This window comes from Hippopotamus amphibius, chromosome 13 (assembly GCF_030028045.1).
Source record: "Hippopotamus amphibius kiboko isolate mHipAmp2 chromosome 13, mHipAmp2.hap2, whole genome shotgun sequence".
In the NCBI taxonomy this organism is placed as follows: Eukaryota; Metazoa; Chordata; class Mammalia; order Artiodactyla; family Hippopotamidae; genus Hippopotamus; species Hippopotamus amphibius.
The window spans coordinates 40337022-40357463 of NC_080198.1; the positions used below are offsets into that span (position 1 = coordinate 40337022).

The 20442-nt window shown below is 47.4% G+C and overlaps 1 protein-coding gene across 4 annotated transcripts in view; it reads left to right on the forward strand.

Moving 5' to 3' along the window:
* Positions 1-167: 167 nt before the first annotated feature.
* Positions 168-20442, forward strand: part of CCDC12 (coiled-coil domain containing 12) — a 61598-nt gene continuing 41323 nt past the window's right edge. For 3 of the 4 annotated variants that reach the window (XR_009048702.1, XM_057704864.1, XM_057704863.1), the window contains exon 1: positions 168-307. Coding sequence is in view for 2 of the 4 variants with exons in the window: in XM_057704864.1 (XP_057560847.1) it covers positions 212-307 (96 nt within the window). In the remaining 2 variants the exon portion in view is untranslated. Of the gene's footprint in view, positions 308-12327; positions 12607-20442 lie in introns of those variants that run through there. The other variant, XM_057704865.1, reaches the window with a different exon arrangement.

A 20442-nucleotide genomic window follows, 5' to 3' on the forward strand; every position in this document is an offset into this window, starting at 1 on the left:
GAGCTTCTTCACCGGCCCGGACGAGTTAGACAAATTGTGGGGGAGGAAGAGGGCGGGTCCTCCTGCAACAACTCAGCATTGGTTGGCTTTCAGGACTGCCTGCTCTCCCATTCTTGTCCCTGGATTGGCCGCGAGAGGCTCATCTAACACCTTGGGCCTGCGCGCTGCGAGGCGAGAGACCGGGGGGGGGGGGGGCGGGTCTGCGGGTAAGATGGCGGCTACTGCGGCCGGTGTGGGCCGGTTAGAGGAAGAGGCATTGCGGCGAAAGGAACGTCTCAAGGCCCTACGAGAGAAAACCGGGCGCAAGGTGAGGAATGCAGAGTGAGGGCCGTGGCTGAGGTAGCCAGCGTTTGGGTCCGGGATCGCGACGAGAGGGCAGGGGACTCCTGGGAAAAGGCCCCTGCCGAGGACGCGCATGCTCGCTGCTGGAGCATGCGCACAGCGTCGGCGCCCGCCCACCCAGTCTGGGTCAGCGGAAGAGGTACTATCCTTGCGCTTGTGCTGTCGCGCATGCGTGGCTACGGGTAGGGCAGTGGTCGGCGAGCCGCAGGTCCTTTGGCTTTTCTCCAGTGTGTCCGGTGTGACTCTCCAGGGCTACTTCTGGTTTCACGTGCTCGCTGGTTTAGGCATGATTTGTTCGCGTCTGAGCACGCTGAATCTTGCGTTTTCCCATGACCAGCTGGCCTTCCATCCCTGGTGAAATTCCACGTGCCAGAGCGCCTTGGGCAGGGCAGTACGGGACTGTGCTCTGGGCGCCCGGCTGGAATCGTTGAGTACAAAAAACCGAAAGGAAAGATCCACGTATAGGTTAGTGTAGACCTCAGGGAAAGAGGCGGGCGCTTAGTTCTTTATGAGGCTCTTCTTTGAGGATGGACCTCCTAGTCCTGTTAGTTGCCAAACTTGGAAGCATTTTCACTTTGTCTTGTTTGACACCAAAATGGTCTGATTTCATTTGTGCTTTGTTCATCTTTCCGAAGTAATCGAGAGCAAGAACTCTGAAGTTCACTACATCTTCGCGAACCCTGGTCCTGTCACTTGGGGTTGTAGGATTTGGGACAAATTGCTTCGTCTCCATGAGCCCCTGTTTCTTCATGTCTCCAGTGGATAACAGTCCCTAAACATTCATTCTCACTGGGTTATTTTGAGATCTAACAAGGTAATCTGTTAGATTATTTGTGTGCTAGAGCCCTAGAGACTAGAGTACAGAGGATGGACGTTGTTCGTTCCGCTGTTTTTGGATGAGCAAAAACTTTGTCCTCAACTGTACAAAATACAAAGGATGTTAAATATCTTGACCTGCAAGGCATGGAGGGAAACAGGGACTCCATTTTCCAACTAAAAAAAATCAGGCAGGATGGTTTGGCCTGTTTCCTTTCTGCATGGCTGTCTGGTGTCCTGCAGGAAAGTGGAAGGGGAAGTAATAGAAAGTGAAAGCCAGCGAGATTGGCTTCTGTTTTTGTTGGCAATTTGTTGGCCCTGTCAGAGAGTTATCTCTGCAAACTGCCTGGCTATGGATGCTCATGTCCTCAGCCTTTCGAACAGTAGTAGCTAATCAACCCAAGCTGTTGGCTTGGATTTAGGGTCCAGATTATTGGAGTTGGGTTTGAAGACAGAATACAAAGGACAAAATGGCATCCTCAGGCCCCCGTTACAATGGGAAGGATACCTAGGCTATTAGGAAAACTGGCCTAGGATTCTCTCAATGGGCTGAAAATATGGACCTATTTTTTTTTCCTTTACTTTAAAAAGTTGTGGTAGAATACACGTAACATAAAATTTACCGTTTTAAGTGTACAGATCAGTGGCATTAGGATATTCACAATGTTATGTAACTATACAACTATTTCCAGAACTTTTTCATCATCCCAAATGGACACTCTGTACCCATTAAACAGTAACTCCCCATTCTCCTCTCTCCCCAGCTCCTGGCAACCACCATTCTGTCTCAATGAATTTAACTACTCATATCTCATATAAGTAGAATCATATAGTACTTGTCTCTCTGTGACTGGCTTATTCATTCAGCGTAATGTTGTCAGGGTTCATCCATGTTACAGCATGTGTCAGAATTTCATTCCTCTTTTAGGATGAATAATATTCCATTGTATGTATATACCACATTTTGTTTATTTATCTATTAGTGGGCTGTTGTAAGTAGTAGGTATACAAATATCTGTTTGAGTCTCTGTTTTCAGTTCTTTTGTGTACATATCCAGAAGTGGAATTTTGGGATCATATAGTAATTCTGTGTTTAATTTTTTGAGGAACCGCCATGTTTTCCATAGCAGTCACATCATTTTACATTCCCAATAGCAGTGCACAAGGATTCCAGTTTCTCCACATCCTCTCCAACACTTGTTGTTTTATGTTTTGTTGATTATAGACATCCTAATTGTGGTTGTAGTTTTGATTTTATTTCCCTGATGATTAGTGATATTGAGCATCTTCTCATGTGCCTATGGCCATTTGTGAATCTTCTTTGGAGAAATGTCTATTTGAGTCCTTTGCTCATTTTTTAATTGGATTTTGGTGGTGGTGGTTGAGTTGTAGGAGTTCTTAATGTATTCTGGATATGAATCCCCTATCAAATAGGTGATTTGCAAATATTTTCTTTGATTCTCAAGGTTGTCTTTTTACTTTCCTGATAATGTCTTTTGATGCACAAAGTTTTAAATTTTGATGAAGTTCGGTTTATCTGTTTCTTTTCCTGTTGTTAATTGTACCTGAAGAACCATTGTCAAATCCAAGATCATGAAGCTTTTTCCCTGTTTTTTTTTTCTAAGAGTTTTATAGTTTTAGCTCCTACATTTAGGTCTTTGATCCATTCTAAGTTAATATTTGTATATGATATAATGTTAAGGGTCTGGTATATTCTTTTGCATGTGAAGCTCCAGCTTTCCTGGTACCATTTGTTGAAAAAACTGTCCTTTATTAGATGTTGTTTGTACCCTTGTTGAAAATCATTCCATATATGCAAGTGCTTATTTCTGGGCTCTCTATTCTGTCCCATTGGTCTGTATGTCTGTCATTATGCCAGTATCACATTGTTTTGATTATTGTAGCTTTATAGTAAGTTTTGAAATCAGGAAGATTGAGTCCTCCAACTTAGTTCTCTTTCAAGATTGTTTTGGCTGGTCCTTCCCTGGCAGTCCAGTGGTTAAGACTCTGTGCGTCCATTGCAGGGGGCGCAGGTTCAATCCCTAGTCAGGGAACTAAGATCCCATGTGCCGTGTGGTGTAGCCAAAAAATTAAAAAATACAAAATTTTAAAAAAAGATTGTTTTGGCTATTTGGGATTCCTTGAGTTTCCATGTGAATTTTAGGATAGATTTTTCTGTTTGTGCAAAAAACACCATTGAGATTTTGATAGGAATTGTACTGAACTGTAGATCATTTTGGGTATATTGCTATCATAACAATATTAAGTCTTCCAACTTATGAGCGTGGATGTCTTTACATTTATTTAAGTCTTTAATTTCTCTTAGCAATACTCTCTAGTTTACATAGTACAAGTCTTTAGCCTCCTTGATAAATGTATTCCTAAGTATCTTATTCTTTTTGGTGCTGTTGTAAATGGCATTGTTTTCTTAATTTCCTTTTCAGATTGTTCATCACCAGTGTATAGAAATGCTGCTGATTTGTGTCTGTTGATTTTGTATCCTGGAACTTTGCTGAATTTATTATTTATTCTAACATGGCCTTTTTGGGTTTTTGTTTTTGTTTTTTGGTTGACTCTTCAGGGTTTTTTGCACATAAGATCATGTCATCATTGAACAGAGATAATTTTACTTCTCTTTCAATTTGGATGCCTTTTATTTCTTTTCCTGCCTAATTGCTTTGGCTGGAACTTTCAGTACCATGTTGAATAGAAGTGATGAAAGCAGGCATCTTGTTTTGTTCCTAATCTTAGGGGAAGAGCATTCAGTCTTTCACCATTGAGTGTGATGCTCACTGTGGGTTTTTCATATATGGTCTTTATCATGTTGAGAAAGTTTCCTTCTATTTCTAGTTTGTTGAGTGTTTTTATCATGAAAGGGAATAGAATTTTGTCAAGTGCTTTTTCTTAATGAATTGAGATGATCATGTGGTTTTTTTCCCTTCATTTTATTATTGTATTATATTGATTTTGTGTGTTGAACCATCCTTGCATTTCACAAGTGAATTCTGCTTGGCCATGGTGTATAAACCTTTTAATATGCTGCTAAATTCAGTTTGCTAGCTTTGGTTTTTTTGTTTGTTTGTGGGTGTTTTGTTTTGTTTTTTGGCATGCGGGATCTTAGTTCCCTGGGGATTGAACCTGTGCCTCCTACAGTAGAAGCGCGGAGTCTTAACCACTGGACCGCCAGGGAAGTCTCATGCTAGTATTTTGTTAAAAGATTTTTGCAACGGTATTCGTAAGGGATATTGATCTGCAGTTTGTCTGGCTTTGTTATCAGAGTAGTGCTGATCTCATAGAATGATTTAGGAAGTATTGATATTTCCTCCTCTTCATTTTCTTGGAAGAGTTTGAGAAGAATTGGTGTTAACTCTTTAAATGTTTGGTGGAATTCACCAGTGAAGCCATCTGGCCCTGGGCTTTTCTTTGCTGGGAGGTTTTTGGTTACTTATTCAGTCGTCACTTTAATTTATAGGTCTATTCAAGTTTTTTATTTCTTCATGAGTCAGTTTAGTTACATTGCATATTTCTAGGAATTTGTCCATTTCACCTAGGTTATCCAGTTTGTTGGCATCCTAATTACTATTTTAATTGGGTTTAATCTTCACAGTTCTGACTTCAGAAAGTTCTTGGCTCTGAACTCATTTCTAGAAAATGTGCATTTGGAAATCACATGGCTTCCCTCTTGGAATTGAGAGCTCACTGCCCTTTGGAGTTTCCTTGCATTTATTTTAAGAAACAGGAATTACTGTGAAGCCACAGTTTTGATTTCGTTGGAAGCTTTTTCCTTTCTTGGCATGCCTGTCTAGGAGCTCCTGGTTATTCCACTTGTATAGTCCTTTTCCTGCTTAGAAAGGAAAGTTAGAATTTTTAGTTGACTCTTTAGTTTCCATGCAGTGGTGTCAGTAACGCATCAGTGGTAGGCGATGAACTATTGTTTGATTTGTTGCAAAATGGATTATTAGAGCTAGTAATCCATTCCTTCAGCAGATGTGTACTGAGCACCTACTGTGTACCAGTCATTCAGACAGCGGAGGTACCCCAGTGAACAAAGCGCACCGAAGTCTGTTCTCCAAGCAGCTTCCATTTAGCTGGGGGCACAGATGGTCAAGCAAAATATATCTAGTGTTAGACGGAGATGGTGTTATGAAGAAAAGGGAAGGAGGAAAGAGAGATGGGGAGTACATGGTGCCGCTGTTTTACTCTGTAGCTCTAGCAGTTTAATTTCTTTACTAAAGGCAACAGTGTTTTCAGATTTAACATGGCTAACAATACCACCTGCCTGGCTTATCTTATCTGGTCTTGATGACAACCTTGAGAAGAAGGAAGAAGGAGGACTATTTTATAGGTGGAAGCACTGAGGCCAATAAATGTGAGGCGGTTTTATTTGTCACATAAGAAGGCAGTATCCCAGGTGAGTGCTGGGGTTAGGAGGGACCTGCTCAGAGGCAGGGTGGAGGCAAGTTGAGAAACTTTCTTATATACTTTCTGATTCCTTGAGGTTTTATGAATTACATCCCCAAAAAACAATAGTGGAAAGAGTATAGGCCCAGGACTTCCCTAGTGGTCCAGTGGTTAAGAATCTGTGCTTCCACTGCAGGGGGCATGAGTTTGTCCCCTGGCCGGGGAACTATGATTCCACATGCCATGCAGTGTGGCCAAAGAAAAATAAATAAATGAAAAATTTGAAAAACAAAGTAAAAAAAAAAAAAGCTATAGGCCCCCCCCCCCCAAGTCCAAGCTGCCCGTATATACATGCCTTAATCCCTTCTGATTAAGATCCTAATTAGTCCTGATTCTGGCCCTTCTTCCCCCTGACAAGGATGTAGCCTTTTTTGCCACAGTTCTTTTTTTTTTTTTTTTGGTATATGTTTTTATTATAGTAAAATTTGTATGACACAAAATGTGCCATTTAACCATTTTTCATTGGCATTAAGTATATTCACAATGTTGTGCAACCATCACCACCATGTCTAAAACGTTTTCATCACTCTAAACAGAAACTCTGCACTCATTAAGCAATAACTCCCTAGTCCTCTCTTACCCCGGCCCCTTGTAGCCTCTAACTTATTTTCTGTCTCTCTGAATTTGCCTAATGCAAATACCTCATATAGTGGAATCTTGCGGTATTTGTTCTTTTGTGTTTGGCTTATTTCACTTAGCATAAGTTTTCAAGGTTCATCCATTCTAGTATGTAACAGAGTTTCATTCCTTTTTAAGGCTGAATAATATTCCATTATATGTATATACCACATTTTGTTTATCCAGTCATCTGTTGATGGACACCTTTTGGCAGTTCTGACTAATGCTGTCATTGGTGTATTGGTGTACTTCTTGATGTATAAGTATTTGAGTTCCTGTTTTCATTCTTTTGGGTATATACCTAAGGAGTGGAATTGCTTCTAATTCTGTGTTTTACTTTTTAAGAAACCGCCAGACTATTTGCCATAGCAGCTGTACCATTTTGTACTACTACCCGCAATGCATGAGGGTTCCAATTTCTCTACATACTTGCCAACACTTGTGACTTTCCTTTAAAAAAAATTATAGCTCTCCTAGTAGGTATGAAGTGGTATCTCATTGTGGTTTTGATCGGCATTTCCCTAATGGTTATTGCTGTTGAGCATCTTTTTATGTGCTTATTTGCCATTAGTGTATGTTCTTTGGAGGAATTCATGTCCTTTGCCCATTTTTTGTTTTTTCCTTTTATTGGCTGCATTGGGTCTTCGTTGCTGCGTGTAGGCTTTCTGTAGTTGCGGAAAGCGGGGGCTACTCTTTGTTGGGGTGGGGGGGGCACTACTCTTCATTGCAGTGCCTGGGCTTCTTATTGCGGTGGCTTCTCTTGTTGTGGAACATGAGCTCTAGGTGTGTGGGCTTCAGTAGTTGCGGCACGTGTGCTCAATAGTTGTGGCTCGCGGGCTGTAGAGTGTGGAGCCTCAGTAGTTGTGGCTCATGGACTTAGTTGCTCCGAGGCATGTGGGGTCTTCCCGGCCCAGGGCTCAAACACGTGTCCCCTGCATTGGCAGGCAGATTCTTAACCACTGCGCCTCCGGGAAAGCCTCCCTTTGCCCGTTTTTTAATTGGGTGGTTTGTCTTTCTGTTGTTGACTAGTAGTCGATTTCTTTATATACTCTGAATAGTAAACCATTATCAGATACAGGATTTCCAAATATTTTCTCCCATTCTGTGGGTTGTCTTTTCACTCTCTTGGTAGTGTCCTTTAATGCACAAAGTTTTTAAAATTTTGATAAAGTCCAAATTATCTTTTCTTACCTTTTGTTACCTGTGTTTTTAGTGTTATATTTAATCTCCACAGTTCTTGAGTGATGTTACTATTGGGGTAGATGCATGGGAAAAAGACAGTCAACGGTCTAAAGTCCGAGTTAATTTTCTAGCCCATAGTCATTTCTTATGGGACCTGTGAGTGGGGAGGAAGTATGGCCTGCCTGCTGCTGGCTGATAGGAAGCAAGGGGTCTTCTCCCTCAGGGAGGAAGTGGTGCCCCACTTTTAGTTCAGTCTTCTGATGTTAGGACAAGGCCCCTGCAGGACAGACTCCAGAGCTGAGCACTGCCTTGGCCTGCCCCTGTTGATGAAGAGTGCCTGTCTGCCCCATGGGGTGGCTTCCTGCTGGCCCCCTAGACTGAGTGGCAGGTCCTTCATTGATACCTTCTGTGCGCATGGTTTTGCTGGAGGCATCGGGGTTTCAGGCATGAGGTTGATTTTCCTCACGGTGTTATCTTCCTCTCCTCCCTCACAAAACTGTAAATTCGTAATTTAGTGTCGCGTGGAGGAATCCGTCCTGAAATTGTGACAGATGGACTCAAGATCATAGTCAAAAAGTTTCCCATATTATTCAGCAGTAAAGCTCCATCGTGGCTGTGCAGCTCAGCAGTTTTACATAGTGCTTCCTTGCTAGCCCACTTAATGCGACTGATTTGAGAGGGGGCCAGACAGGAAGAGGTTCAGAGGTGCTGGTTGTGGAACGTAAGTGACTCTCCTGGATTCCAGCCCAAGCAAGACCCCTACTAGAGGGGGCTTTTATGCAGGGGCAGCCCTGCTGGTAAGCAACAGCCTCTAGGTCAGCCAGCCCAGGTTGATAGATGGAAAGACCACATACGATATTCGACTATGCTTCTGGGGTTCATTTCCTGGGAAAGCCAAGCTGGGTCTGGGATACTTCGTGGGAAGGCAGAGTGGAACATGGGGTACGTCGTGGTGGGCGGAACTGGGAAGGGAGTATTCAAGTACCTGGGAAGGAATGTTCCAGGGGAGCATTTCAAAGATGGGAACATTCTGGGGCACAGAGGGGACAGTGGGGGATGCTCCAGAGGGTTTGACAGCAAGCACTTGGCAGGATGAGGTCTGAAAGTGCTGCTGGGTGCTTTAGTGGCTGAATTCTGCAGGAGCCAGGGCTTCTAGCTGGGAGGGCAGCCAGCCTGCCCGGGCACATATTTCTATATTGTACTCTTTGAACCTCCTTCTTGATGTTCATCCAGAAGTTCCAAACTGGGTGAGTAGGTGAACAGTTCAAGGCTGTAGGTGAAGTTATGTGGCATCTCTCTACCGTGCAGGGCCCTGTGAGGCCACTTTCCCCTCTGACCGCTTCCTCAGTAGCCAGGTGGAGGCCTCTGAAGGTGACTCACTTGGCACAAACACTTGCCCGCTGGCTGTTGGCTCACTCACATTTGGCCTGGATCGGGCTGGTGTGACAGGGAGACTGGTTGTCTGCCGGGCCAGCCCCTCAGGGATTGGGTGTGACCTCAGGGCCAAGGTCTGGCTGTCACCTTTCAGCTTCTACAGCAGTTCCTATTTTTCATTTGGCTCTAGAGACCAGAGCAGCACTGTTCAGTGCTGTTCTACGTATAATCTGTGCTGTCCAGTCCCGTAGCCACAAGCCACATATGGCTCTTGAGCCCTTGAAATGTGGCTAACAGGACGTTAATTTTATTCCATTTTAATTAATTTACACTTGAACAGCTGCACTTGACTTAGGGCTGTCTGGTAGGACAGAGCATCTCTGGAGGACTTGCTCCCTCTAGCCTAACTCATAAGAGACCGTGTCTCTACCTGAACTCCCGTTTATTGAGAGCTAAGAGGGAGAGGGCAGGTGGAAACCCAGGTGACCATCAGATCAGCCAGGGGGCCTTAGAAGTCCAATGTGCTGTCCATTGCACCACAGAGCCAGGTCTTGGGTGCCTAGAGTTGGGGCGGAGGGCTTTGAAGTTGTCATTCTTTGTGGCCAGTGTCTCTAGCAGATACGTACTCCTGCCCTGTGTGTGCACCCAGTGGAGTTAAATGCTGACCATTAAGCGGCACAGTAGTGCTCTTCACACTCAAGAAATGTGCCTGTGGAGCGTGGGAGCAGTGCTGAGGCATAGGAGAGCATGTTGAAACTTTCTGACTTGGGTGCACTGGGGAAGGTCCTGGCCAGATGAGGGCAGAAGAGGGGGCTGGAGGGAAGGGCTACCAAGTGCTGTGGGGGGCAGAGAAGGGTAGCGGGGGCGGGGCGGCGGAGGAGAGCCCAGTGTGCTGAGGGGACTCCCAGCTGTCCACGTCCTGCTCGTCTCTTAGGAGGTTGTCCCCATCCCCACTCCACGTGGCCATGTCCCCATGCCCAGCAGCCTGATTGCTAAGTCACTTGAGAAAGCCACTGCCTCCTGGGTTGACAGCCTTTTGCAGGTTGGCAGTCACAACATTTACACGGTCATTTGTGATAGGATGTCATGATTTGTTCAGTCCCCGAAGCAGCCCTTTGAGGTAGATGTTGGTTTCTCCCTATTTAATAGACCAGGAAACCTAGGCTGAAGGGACCTCTTGTGCCTGTGTTTTGCCATGCTGCCAGTCCTGGATGGTCCCTTAAGCCCTGGCCCTGTATCCCTCTCCACTCCTCACCCCCAGATGCTTGGGAACAAGCAGCCCCCAGGAAGGGGTCTCCTTTCCATCACACACACAGAAATTGCCATCAGGCTGCCTGATGGGAGCTGCCTGGCTTAGCGGAGAGCATCTGCTTTGGAGCCAGATAACCTAGTTCAGATCTCAGCTGCATTCATCATATCTTTGGGATGGGAGCAGGTCTTCAAAACTCTGAGCCTCCCCATCCTAGATATGGCTTCTGACCTCATCAGTAGCTAGGAGCACAGAGAAAGAGGTCTGAGAGGTGTCCAGCTCAAGATCTTGCACATGGGCCTTTATAAACACGGGTGTCTGTCCTTTCTCCTCTGCCCTCTTGGAAGCAGGGAAGTCCGGTGGTCCTCCAGCCCTCTGCTGGGTGACAGGGACTGGAGACTGCTGTTTCCTATGGAAACAAAGAGGACATCCTCCTGGTCCCCTGGCTTTCCTCAGCCTCGCCCTAATTCCTTGAAGGTGGAATTCATTTTTAGTGCAAAATTTAGATTAGTAAAGTGGATTTGCAGAGCTGCAGCCTAGACAAGGTGTGCAGTTCCCGTACATCCTAAGGACTGACCTCTTCCCCACCTCTGCTCAGACCCTGAGGTCTTAGAGCCAGTGAGAGAGAGAACCTTACGGGTTTGAGAGGTTTGGGCTCCCAACACAGACACCTGTTGATGAACCAGTTTGACACTTTGGATTGAGTCATCCCCTCGGAGGGCCCTGACTTGTTCATTTGTAAAACAGAGATGTTGGATCGGTCAGAGGTCCTCAGACCTACTGTGCATCAGGATCACCTGGGGAGACAATTTGCAGTCTCTTCTCTGGCCCTATCCCAAACCTTCTGTCAGGATCTTAGAATAGAGCCGAGAAATCTAAGCATTTTTAAAGTTCCCCAGATGATTCTGAGACAGCATTTTTCTGGAAATCTCTGATCACTTCCTTGACGTGCTCCCTTGACGAAAGGAAGTAGAACACCTTTCCTTGAAGCATTAGCTGCCCTTCCTGACTGCAGGAACTCTGCAGCCAGCCACCAAACAAGTATTTATTGAGCACCAGCTGTGTGCCAGGCCCTGGGGATCCAGCCTGTGAATAAGACTGCCTCCCTGCCTCTAAGGGCTTTCATGGGAGGGGTGGGTAGCTAGTAAACTGCACTGTAAACAAGGAAGATAATGTTAGGAACTTGTGAGGGCTCGCGTGGGGGTGTTGGGGGTGTGTGTGTGCGTGCTGCACAGCTGCCCTAGGTTGGGAAGATATCTCTGAGTGGGAGATTTGAGATGGAGGGGGTAGGGGTGAGGGGTGGGGATGGGGGTGGGAGGGATGGGATGCTGAGGTCTAGGGAAGAGCATTCCGAGATAGGTGGAGCTTGGCTTGTTTGAGGGCCAGAAAGAATCCCTGTGTGGCAGGAGTAGAGTCAAAGGTTGGGGGCATAGGGTGGGCATGAGAGTAGAGAGGTCCTGGGAGGCTGGGGCCACAGGGCCTGGACCTCCCTCTGAGGGTAATAGGGAGCCATCAGAGGCCTGAGCACCACTGCCCTGCCCTGACAGCATGTGGTGGCAGGAGGCTGCTGCGTTAGCCCAGTGTGAGGCGCTGACACTCGGACAGGGTTCCGAGACGTCCTGACAGATGGACTGTGGGGGTGAGTGAGCTGATTGGATGGCAGGGCGTGTTCCTGAGTTAAGTCCAGGGGCGAGTGATCTTGAAGGGGAAATCGGAAGTCCAGTTTAGGTCACCTTAGGCCTGAGATGACTATTAGACATCTAAGTGGAGAGAGACTGTCAGGCAGGCCTCTGGACTGCTGAGAGAAGCTTGTGTAGTAGGATTTGAAGCCCTGGGGCTAGATGAGGTCCCCTGGGTTCAGAGCTTAGACAGCAAAGGGGGAGGACTGGGGATACAGTTGGTGCCCTGAGGCTCGCCCTGCAGGCGTTTCAGAGGAGTTGGTGGAGGAAACTTAGAGGGAAGAGGGCAGTGGGGCTGAGAGAAGCCAAGTGAGGAGTGGGATGGCTTTGGGCAGGATAGGGTGGCAGGCCAGCTTGGTCTAGCTGTTTCCGGGACTTGTGTGTGGGAGGGGAATGTGCCACTGTGGTCCAGGCTAGCTGGATGGGGGTGCAGCATGGCGGCCACAGCCTTACTGTGAATTGGGCCTCCTTCCCACTGTTTCAAGGCCTCACCTGGCCTCAACTGTAAGACTCACTGGTCTCTCAGGTAGCACAGGCTGAGGCCGCGCCCCTGTGCCTTGGCTCTCTGGGCTGGCCCAGTGTTGTGCACTGGGTGGCCTTCCTGCTTCCTTCTCTTTTGCCCTTACCCATCCCTGTGGGTGGGCAGGCCACGAGGGCTGCTCCCTTTTAAATTGAGCACTGCCTCTGAGTCAGGCTGGTGGCTTCTCTCAGATTCCCTGCACCCCGGTTGCCTGGACAGATTGTTCTGCCACTCTGCTAACTCTGAGACTGATAGATAGGTAAACCTCTTCGTGTTCCTGAGCTTACAGTTCTTCAGCTGGAAGAGGGCCACAGTAACCCCAGCCTCCCAGGATGAAGATGCAGTGGGGTGGCGGGTGCAGAAAGGTATTGAGAAATGAGAAGTGTGTATGTGCATTTATTCTTTCTGCTGTACTCTTTGTTCTACCCCCAGTGAGGACCCTTTTACTTTACAGATATGACAGTAGAGACCCAGAGAGGGTCAGGGGCTGTGCAACGTCACACAGGACTGCACCCCTGGAGTTGGGCACAGAGGAGCCCACAGCCCCATGGCTGGGTCCTGCGGTGCCCTCCTGATGGGGCACAACTGGTGCTGGCTTCCCTTTGGAGCTGTGCAGGGAGGGGCTCTGCCATGGGCTGCAGGAAAGAGAATGAGACCTTCCCTCAGCTTGCTTTGCTATCCTGGGGAGAAACTACTGACCTGGGCAAAGGGTGAGCCTCTTTCTAAGTTTCCCTGGGAGGGTAGTGCTTCCCAAGACAGATGCATAGCTGTTCTGGCTCCTTTAAGGTTTAGCTTACCTGCGGTGGCTGAGGCAGCCTCATGTAGCAGAAGGGACTCCAGACAGGAAGCCGGAAGACAAGGTCCCTCTTTCTTGCTTCTCCACTGGCACAGTTGTTCAGTCCTCACTTTCCCCTTCGGGTGACTTCTGTGGCATTACAGGGTGTAACCAGGTGTTTACAAGGCCTCACCGATGGGGGACAGGAGTTGGAAAGCAAAGGAATCTTGAAATTCAAGCTGGTGTTTGATCTTTCTGTTAGCTTTTGCAACAGAAGAATTTGTGTGACCTAGATGGTGAATCCCACAGTTGTATTCGCCTGTCTCCTAGAGTCAGGAGGGTGTGAGGGGAGTGTGCTTCCCTCTTGGTGTCCAGGTAGCTGTCTTCTGGGTGTGTTTGGGGGCCCTGAGGTATTCCTCTCTTTGGAGGACTTACTTCTTACCATCATCTAGACAGAATTAGCCCTCTCTTTAGGTTTTAATGACTTATTTTTGGTTTCTAAATGGGCTTCAGTTTTTTCTGTTTTAACAACAATGTTGTGGCACTAAAAAAATTTTTTTTTTTAAAAACCTTTTAATTGAAGTATATTATACATAAAGAAAAGTATACAGATCAACTTCTTAACTTTCACTAAGTGAATACACCCATGTTATCAGTAACTCAGATCAAGAAACATGGCGGCATCCCAGAATCCCCCTCCTGCCTCTGCCCAGGTGCTTACACCTCGAGAGTCATTAATCCCTTGGGACTTCCAACACCAGAGGTTGGCTTTTCTTACTTTTGGACCTTGTATAAATGGAATTACAGAGTACATGCTCTTGTATCTGGCTTCTGTCATCCATCATTATGTGTGTGTGAGCTGTCCTGTTGAGTATGGCATTGCTTCATTCTTACTGCTGTGCAGGATTCTGTTGTGAGTATACCACGTTTTATGCATTCCACTCTAGATTTTCAGGCTGGAACTATTACGAATCGTGCTGCTTTTCCCGATCTTGTGCATGCCTTGGTGAATATATGTACATAAGTCTGCTGGGGGTATGCCTGGGAGTAGAATTGCAAGGTCATAGGGCATATATAGGGCAGATACTGCCCAACAGTTTTCCAAAATGCCTGTACCATTTTACACTCCCACCAGCAATGTGTGAGAGTTCTCTCTAGCACTTGGTGTGGTCGGTCGTTTTCATGTTAGCCTTGCTGGCAGAGATGTAGGGCTATCCCTTTGTGGTTTAGATTTGCATTTCTTCCTAACTAATAAAATTCTGTATCTGTTCATATGTTTATATGAAGTACCTGTTCAAGCCTTTTATTGGACTTTTTCCTGTTGATTTTTAGGAGTTCTTTATTGCAGTCCTGGGTGAGTCTTTTGTTCTATATATGCACTACAGCTGTCTGTTCTACCGCCTTTGGGCCTTGACTTTTCATGCTTTTAATTGCATTCTTTGATGAAAAGAAGTGCTTCATTTAATGTAGGCCAATTTATCAATTTTTCCCCCTAATACCTTCTGTGGCCTGTTTAAGGAAATGGTTGCATACTCTGAGTCATAGATGAGATTCTCTGGTGTTATATTCTAGAAGTTTTATTGTTTTACCTTTCATCTTTAGATTGCCAATCCATGTGGAATTTATTTATTTTTACATGGTGCGAGGTAGAGATCAAGATTTTTCCCCCCATATGGATATCAATGACTCAGCACTAATTGTTTGGCATTTGTTTTTTAGAAAGAAGATTGTTTCCTCGTGAATGGTTGGCATGCAGCGTCCTTGATAAGACATACTGCTAACATCCCACAACATCTTGATAATAGTTGAAGTTACTATAACAATAGTAATAGTAACAATTTTTTTTTTTTTTGAATGTTACTGTGTCCCATTTCATGCCAGCCCCTCAGTTAGATAGGCAGCTCCTTGGGACAGGGACAACTCAAATTTATTTTAACAAAGCATTTAGACATTTCATGGCAGTTGCCCTGGGTGTTGTGTGTCCCATGACTCGGAGCCCCTTGGCTTTGTGCACCAGAGGGAGACTTGTGCACCAGACCACGGACTCACAGGGAGGGCAGGGACCTGCTGCGCCTGGCTCCCCCAAGCTGCTTGGACTTGCCGTCTGTTCTCTCCATGCTCTGGACCAACTGACCAGGGTGTTCTGCCTAGAAATATGACTTGCCTCAATTGCTTCTAGGTCAGTTGTTTCAAACTTGGGCTGTATGTTTTAAATTCACCGCTGCTGACACTCGGACCAGGATGTGGTTGCTCTGTAGAACTAAGTGTTGTAATACAGGCTTGAAACACAATTTGTATTCTTTATTATTATTATTATTTTTAAATTTTTATTGGAGTTTAGTTGATTTACAATGTGTTAATTTCAGGTGTACAGCAAAGTGAATCAGTTATACGTATACAGTATATATATATATATATATGTCTACTCTTTTTTAGAGTCTTTTCCCATATAGGCCATTTACAGAGTATTGAGTAGAGTTCTCTGCACTCTACAGTAGGTCCTTATTAGTCATCCATTTTATGTATAGTAGTGTGTATATGTCAGTCCCAATCTCCCAATTTATGCCTCCCCTCCTTTCCCCTCTGTGTCCTTGTTTCGGGGGAAGATATGTCCCATGTTTCATCTTGGGATACTGAAGAACACCTCCCCTCAACCCACACCCACATACTTCCCCACCACCCCCAACATACCCCCAAATCACCTCCAGCACATACACACACACCACAGTATACCCTACACCCTCCAACCCCATTCATTCCCTTACAACACTGCATCGCACACCTCCTCACACTTCCCCAGCCCTCCACCCGCACAGCTCCCCACATACCCCAAACAGCAACCTGACAGATCACACCCACTCCCCCTGCATTCCCAGGCCTCAGTACCCCCACCCCACACCTGTACACATCCCATAACTCCCCAAAATACACACGTACCGCACCCCATACGCTCAACGCTCTGTTCCCCCCACCCCGTCCCACCCCAACACACACAACCCTGAATAGCTGTGAGGGACTCGCCATTTCTAGTTTCTAAGCCATTGCAGAGATCTGGGAGACCCCATGGCAGAGCTTGATGTGGCTTGGTCATGTCTGGTCCTCCTTCCTTGAGGGCCCTTCCCTTACTCCTGGGTGCCCTGGCATCTCCCCAGTTTTGTTTTGGAGGGAAGCACCAGCTTGTACTTTTGAAAGAATTCCAAGAGGAAAAACAGTTGCTGTGGTAATGACGCCCCGTGGGGAGTAAAATCCACACTCCAGGGCTGTTTTGATTCAGGGCTTTCAAGAGCTGCTCTGTCTAGGGAAAATGTGAGTGGCTGGAGCAGAAAACATTTGTCCTTTCAAGGACGGCGCTTCCCCGCCCCGCAGCCCTAGTCAGGGTAGGGCAGCATTCCAGTTCTGGCAGGGCAATTTGAATCCTAAAGAAGAAGCACCTGTGTGTTTGATAGATGGGAGAGGCAGTCCCCTGGTGAGAGCAGGACTTTCCTGCCTTGGGTCCAAGTTCTTCTTATGCACCTGCTGTCCTTACTCTTACTGAGGAGTGCCAGCTGTGTGCTGGGCTTGTGAAAGGCTTGGGGACCAATGGCAGTGAGTCTGGGCCCAGTGGGGCAGCGGACGCGCGCACACCAGTTATAATACTGTGTCCTGCTGTGCGCTGCGGAGGGGTGGGAGGGGTGTCTTAGAGAGCTGTGAGCCTCCCGGAAGGAGGGCTTGCAGCAGGGGTGGGCTGCCTGGAGGAGGGAGTCCTGAACCCAGTGTGAGTCTGCTTTCCCCACTGTATCTTACTGGTTGGCTTTGTGCCCCAGGCAGCATAACGCCGACCCTTGAGAAGGGATTGAGTGCAGGGCTCTCTGGAGGCCTGGGAGAAGGTGCTGACTTTGGGGAGACTCCCTGTGGAAGCCTGCGCCCCAGTTCCCCCGCACACTGTGGCTAGCTTTTCTGACCTGGACTCATGTCCTCTGCACACATGATGGATCTGCCCTTCTAAACTGCAGTCAGCTCAAGGGCAAGGGCTGGGTCCTCCTCTGGGTGAAGTGAGGAGAGGAGAGAGGCATGTGTGCGAGGACCTGTCATGTGACCCCTTTCAGTGATGGGCTGGGGAGAAGCGGGCCTCACTTGGGTGGTGAAATTTCGGGGGCCTCACACTGAGGGTGCAGGTGAGAGCGTCCGGCCCCACTGTCATTATCACCGTGGTTGGCACCTACCCATCAAGGACTTCCTGGTGCGGCCACAGCACACAGCTCCACACGTCACATTCGCTCCCTCATTTAACACCCCTCTGCAGTTTTGGAAAGTGCAGCTCTGAGAAGCTCAAGAACTCAGCGGAGTCCCACAGCACGGCTTCCTTGTGTGTTTCTGCCTTCTCAACCTTTCAGCCCAGCACATGGTTAAAAAAAAAATGTTTTGCTTCCAGAGGAAATATGTGTAGGTGAAGACTGAAAGATCTTGTTTAAGCAATATTTTCCCCCACAAATAAATGTGCCAGTTCTGGCTTGTAGTTTAAATTTGGTTTTAATTAGGATTTTATCACTTGGAGATCACACCAGAGAGGAGACAGCTGTTTTACCTTTACTTCTCAGACTGTGACACCGAGAAGCAGCTGATCAGAGGTTAAAATAGCTTCTAGTCTCCTAGGAGCTTCAGTGTATTTGCTGCCCTGTAAACTGCTGACTTGCCTGGGAATTGACTTGTAAAGAATTTGCTTTTAGAACTGGGGTGCCAGTGTTGGGGCCCTGCACATTTCAGGCTCAACTCCAGCTTGGGATGGAGGAGTGGTGAGAGAAACCCCAGGCCAGGTGAGCACCTTGGCTTGCCTGCATCACCCGTTGGCCTTTGTGTTAGACGGGGCGGCGGGCGGGGGCAGAGAGGTGCTGGGACCAGTCCACAGAACACTTTACATCCTGAGCCCAGCTTCTCCATTTGCAAATTGGGCATCAGAACCTTTGCCTTGCTTGCATCCAGTGTCTCCCTGTGGATCAGATGAGTCAGGGAATTTAAGAAACTTGGAATGCTTAAAATGATACTCATAACTGTTGTTAGGCTGTTGCTGTAAGTGGTCATGTGAAGCTAGTTGCAAGCAACAGAAATCTATTCTGGCTGATTTGTTTGTTCATTAAAAAAAAGAGAGAGCCTACCTTGGAGGTACGCAGTCAGAAAGAAGCCCGGCATTTCACAGGAAGATGACTTGCTCTCAAGTACTGGACACTGCAGCTTGCCCTGCTGTCGATGCCACCAGGGAGAAGTCTGTGCTGCCGGCCCCTGCCCTGAGCTGGGGCCGTGAGTGTAGGGCACTTTTAGCTTCTGCAGCGTGCAGCTGACTCTTCCTTCCCCAAGGCTCCACGTGGAGCCTTCCTAAGTAAGGGAGGGGCGTGGGCACTGGGCAGCCCATAGAATGACTTGGGAATTCAAGTTCCAGTCACCTTCCTCCATGGCTCCAGGCAACATGGTAAAATAAACAACATAGCAGTCAGGACTGAAGTCAAGAGACCTGGGGTCTAGTCTAGCCCTAGCCGTTTTTGTGCTGCACTTTCCTGGGTCTCCTGTGGCCCTCAGGATGTTTACGTTGTAGGAGAGATTTCTCTGTGTTTCTTCTCAGCCTGCCTGCTCTGATCCAGGGTCCACTGTGATGATCACAGTAGGCCCTCAGTCAGCTTGGGGCGGCCTCGTGCAGGTCACTTCCTCCTCTGGGTCAGCGTCTTTGAGAGAAGGGATGTGGTCTGACTCAGAAGCTCCTCAGTTGGGCCATGTGGTAGAATCGTGACCTGGGAGTAGGCAGGCTCTTGAAACATTCAGCTTCCTGGGTCTTACCGTGGAAGATTCTGATTTGGTCAGTTTGATTTATAACACGTGCCCTGGGCCACTGGATCTAGTTCATGTTGTACTGGCTGATATCTGAGGTCTTTGCAGCCCCGGCAGTTTGTGGTTTTTTTACGTTTCTCACTTGGTAGTGGACGTGGTCACACGTCTCTGGCTTCTGTGCAGAACGCACACCCAAGCCTTGAGGCTATTTATTTGAAAGAGTTTTGGAAGCGTGATGCAATCAGAAACCTCAGTTTAAATGCTGACCTGTCTTTTCTTAGCTGTGAACGGTTGAGTTAAGTTTCTTGGTTGTTGCGAACCTCGTCGTTTGGATGGGATGATGATGCCTAATCCCAGGGTAGTCGTGGGGGCCGGAGGCTGTGCGCGCGAGTGAAGTGTGGGCAGCTTTGTGAGCACAGCATGGCACCCTGCAGCTAGAAGGGGCTGTCCCTCCGGACAGACTCAGAGGCAGCTGCCGTCTGCCATTCTTGGGGTGAGGTGGCTTTTTTGACCCATATCTGGCTTGTTTCTCCGGTGGCCTCAACCAGTGACCCCCGCCCTTTCCTTTCTGGCCCTTCCTGAATGCTTTTTATAAATACCACTCTCATCACATTGTTGCCACCTGCCTGCCTGTCCTCAGCTTTTCTCTGGCTTCTCAGTGCTTGTGGGATAAAGTCTGCAGCCCATGGGGCAGCCCTTCCCATGCTGGTCCCTCCTCCAAGTGCACCTTAGGAGTCTCTGCCCTCTCCATGGACACAGGGCCCAGCCTGAGTGCACCCACTCCGTCCAGTAACTCGGGCGCTCCATACCCTGCCCACTCTGCGTTTAGTGTTCCTCCAGGTGAGCTGAGGGTTCATCTTCCCCTCAGCTGTTAGTCACTCTGCATTCCCATGGCACCCAGAAAGTCATGGCCTTGCTGTGTGGGGACTCTCCATTCACCTGTCTGCTTCCCCTCTCACCTGCGCCTTAGCTCCCTGAGGGCAGCAGTCATGTCTTAGTCACCTTTTGTCTGCCAGGTGAGAAGACTCAGGCACCCTGTAAACATTCAAATGAAGAAATGAAGCAACTTGGCAGGCACTTGGATTTGGAAGTTGGCTGGGCTGAGAAGAAAAAGCAGATTTGCCCTTTGGGAGGAGTTCAGGGGCTTATTTAAAAGTCTACAGATAGCAGCCATGCCAGCAAGATCAACTTCACCGTGTGTGACTTCTGCTCAGACAATTAAGTTTTCAAAATCTGTTGAGACAGGGACTGGGGTTGCTTTAACACCTGTCCATGTGGAGAAGAGCTGCTTGTTCTAGCTGGTCACAGGCTGCTGCTGCTTCTTTTTTTTTTTAAGCTCTTTATTGGAATATAATTGCTTTACACTCTTGTACCAGTTTTTGAGGTACACCAAAGTGAATCAGCTGTATTTATACAGATATCCCCATATCCCCTCCCTCCCGCAACTTCCTCCCATCCTCCCTGTCCTGGCCCTCTAAAGAATCACCCGTCATTGAGTTGATCTCCCTTTGTTATACAGTAACTTCCCACTAGCTATCTATTTTACAGTTGGTCGTGTATCTGTGTCTATGCTACTCTCTCACTTCATCCCAGCTTCCCCTTCGCCCCCCACCCCAGCCCCGTGTCCTCC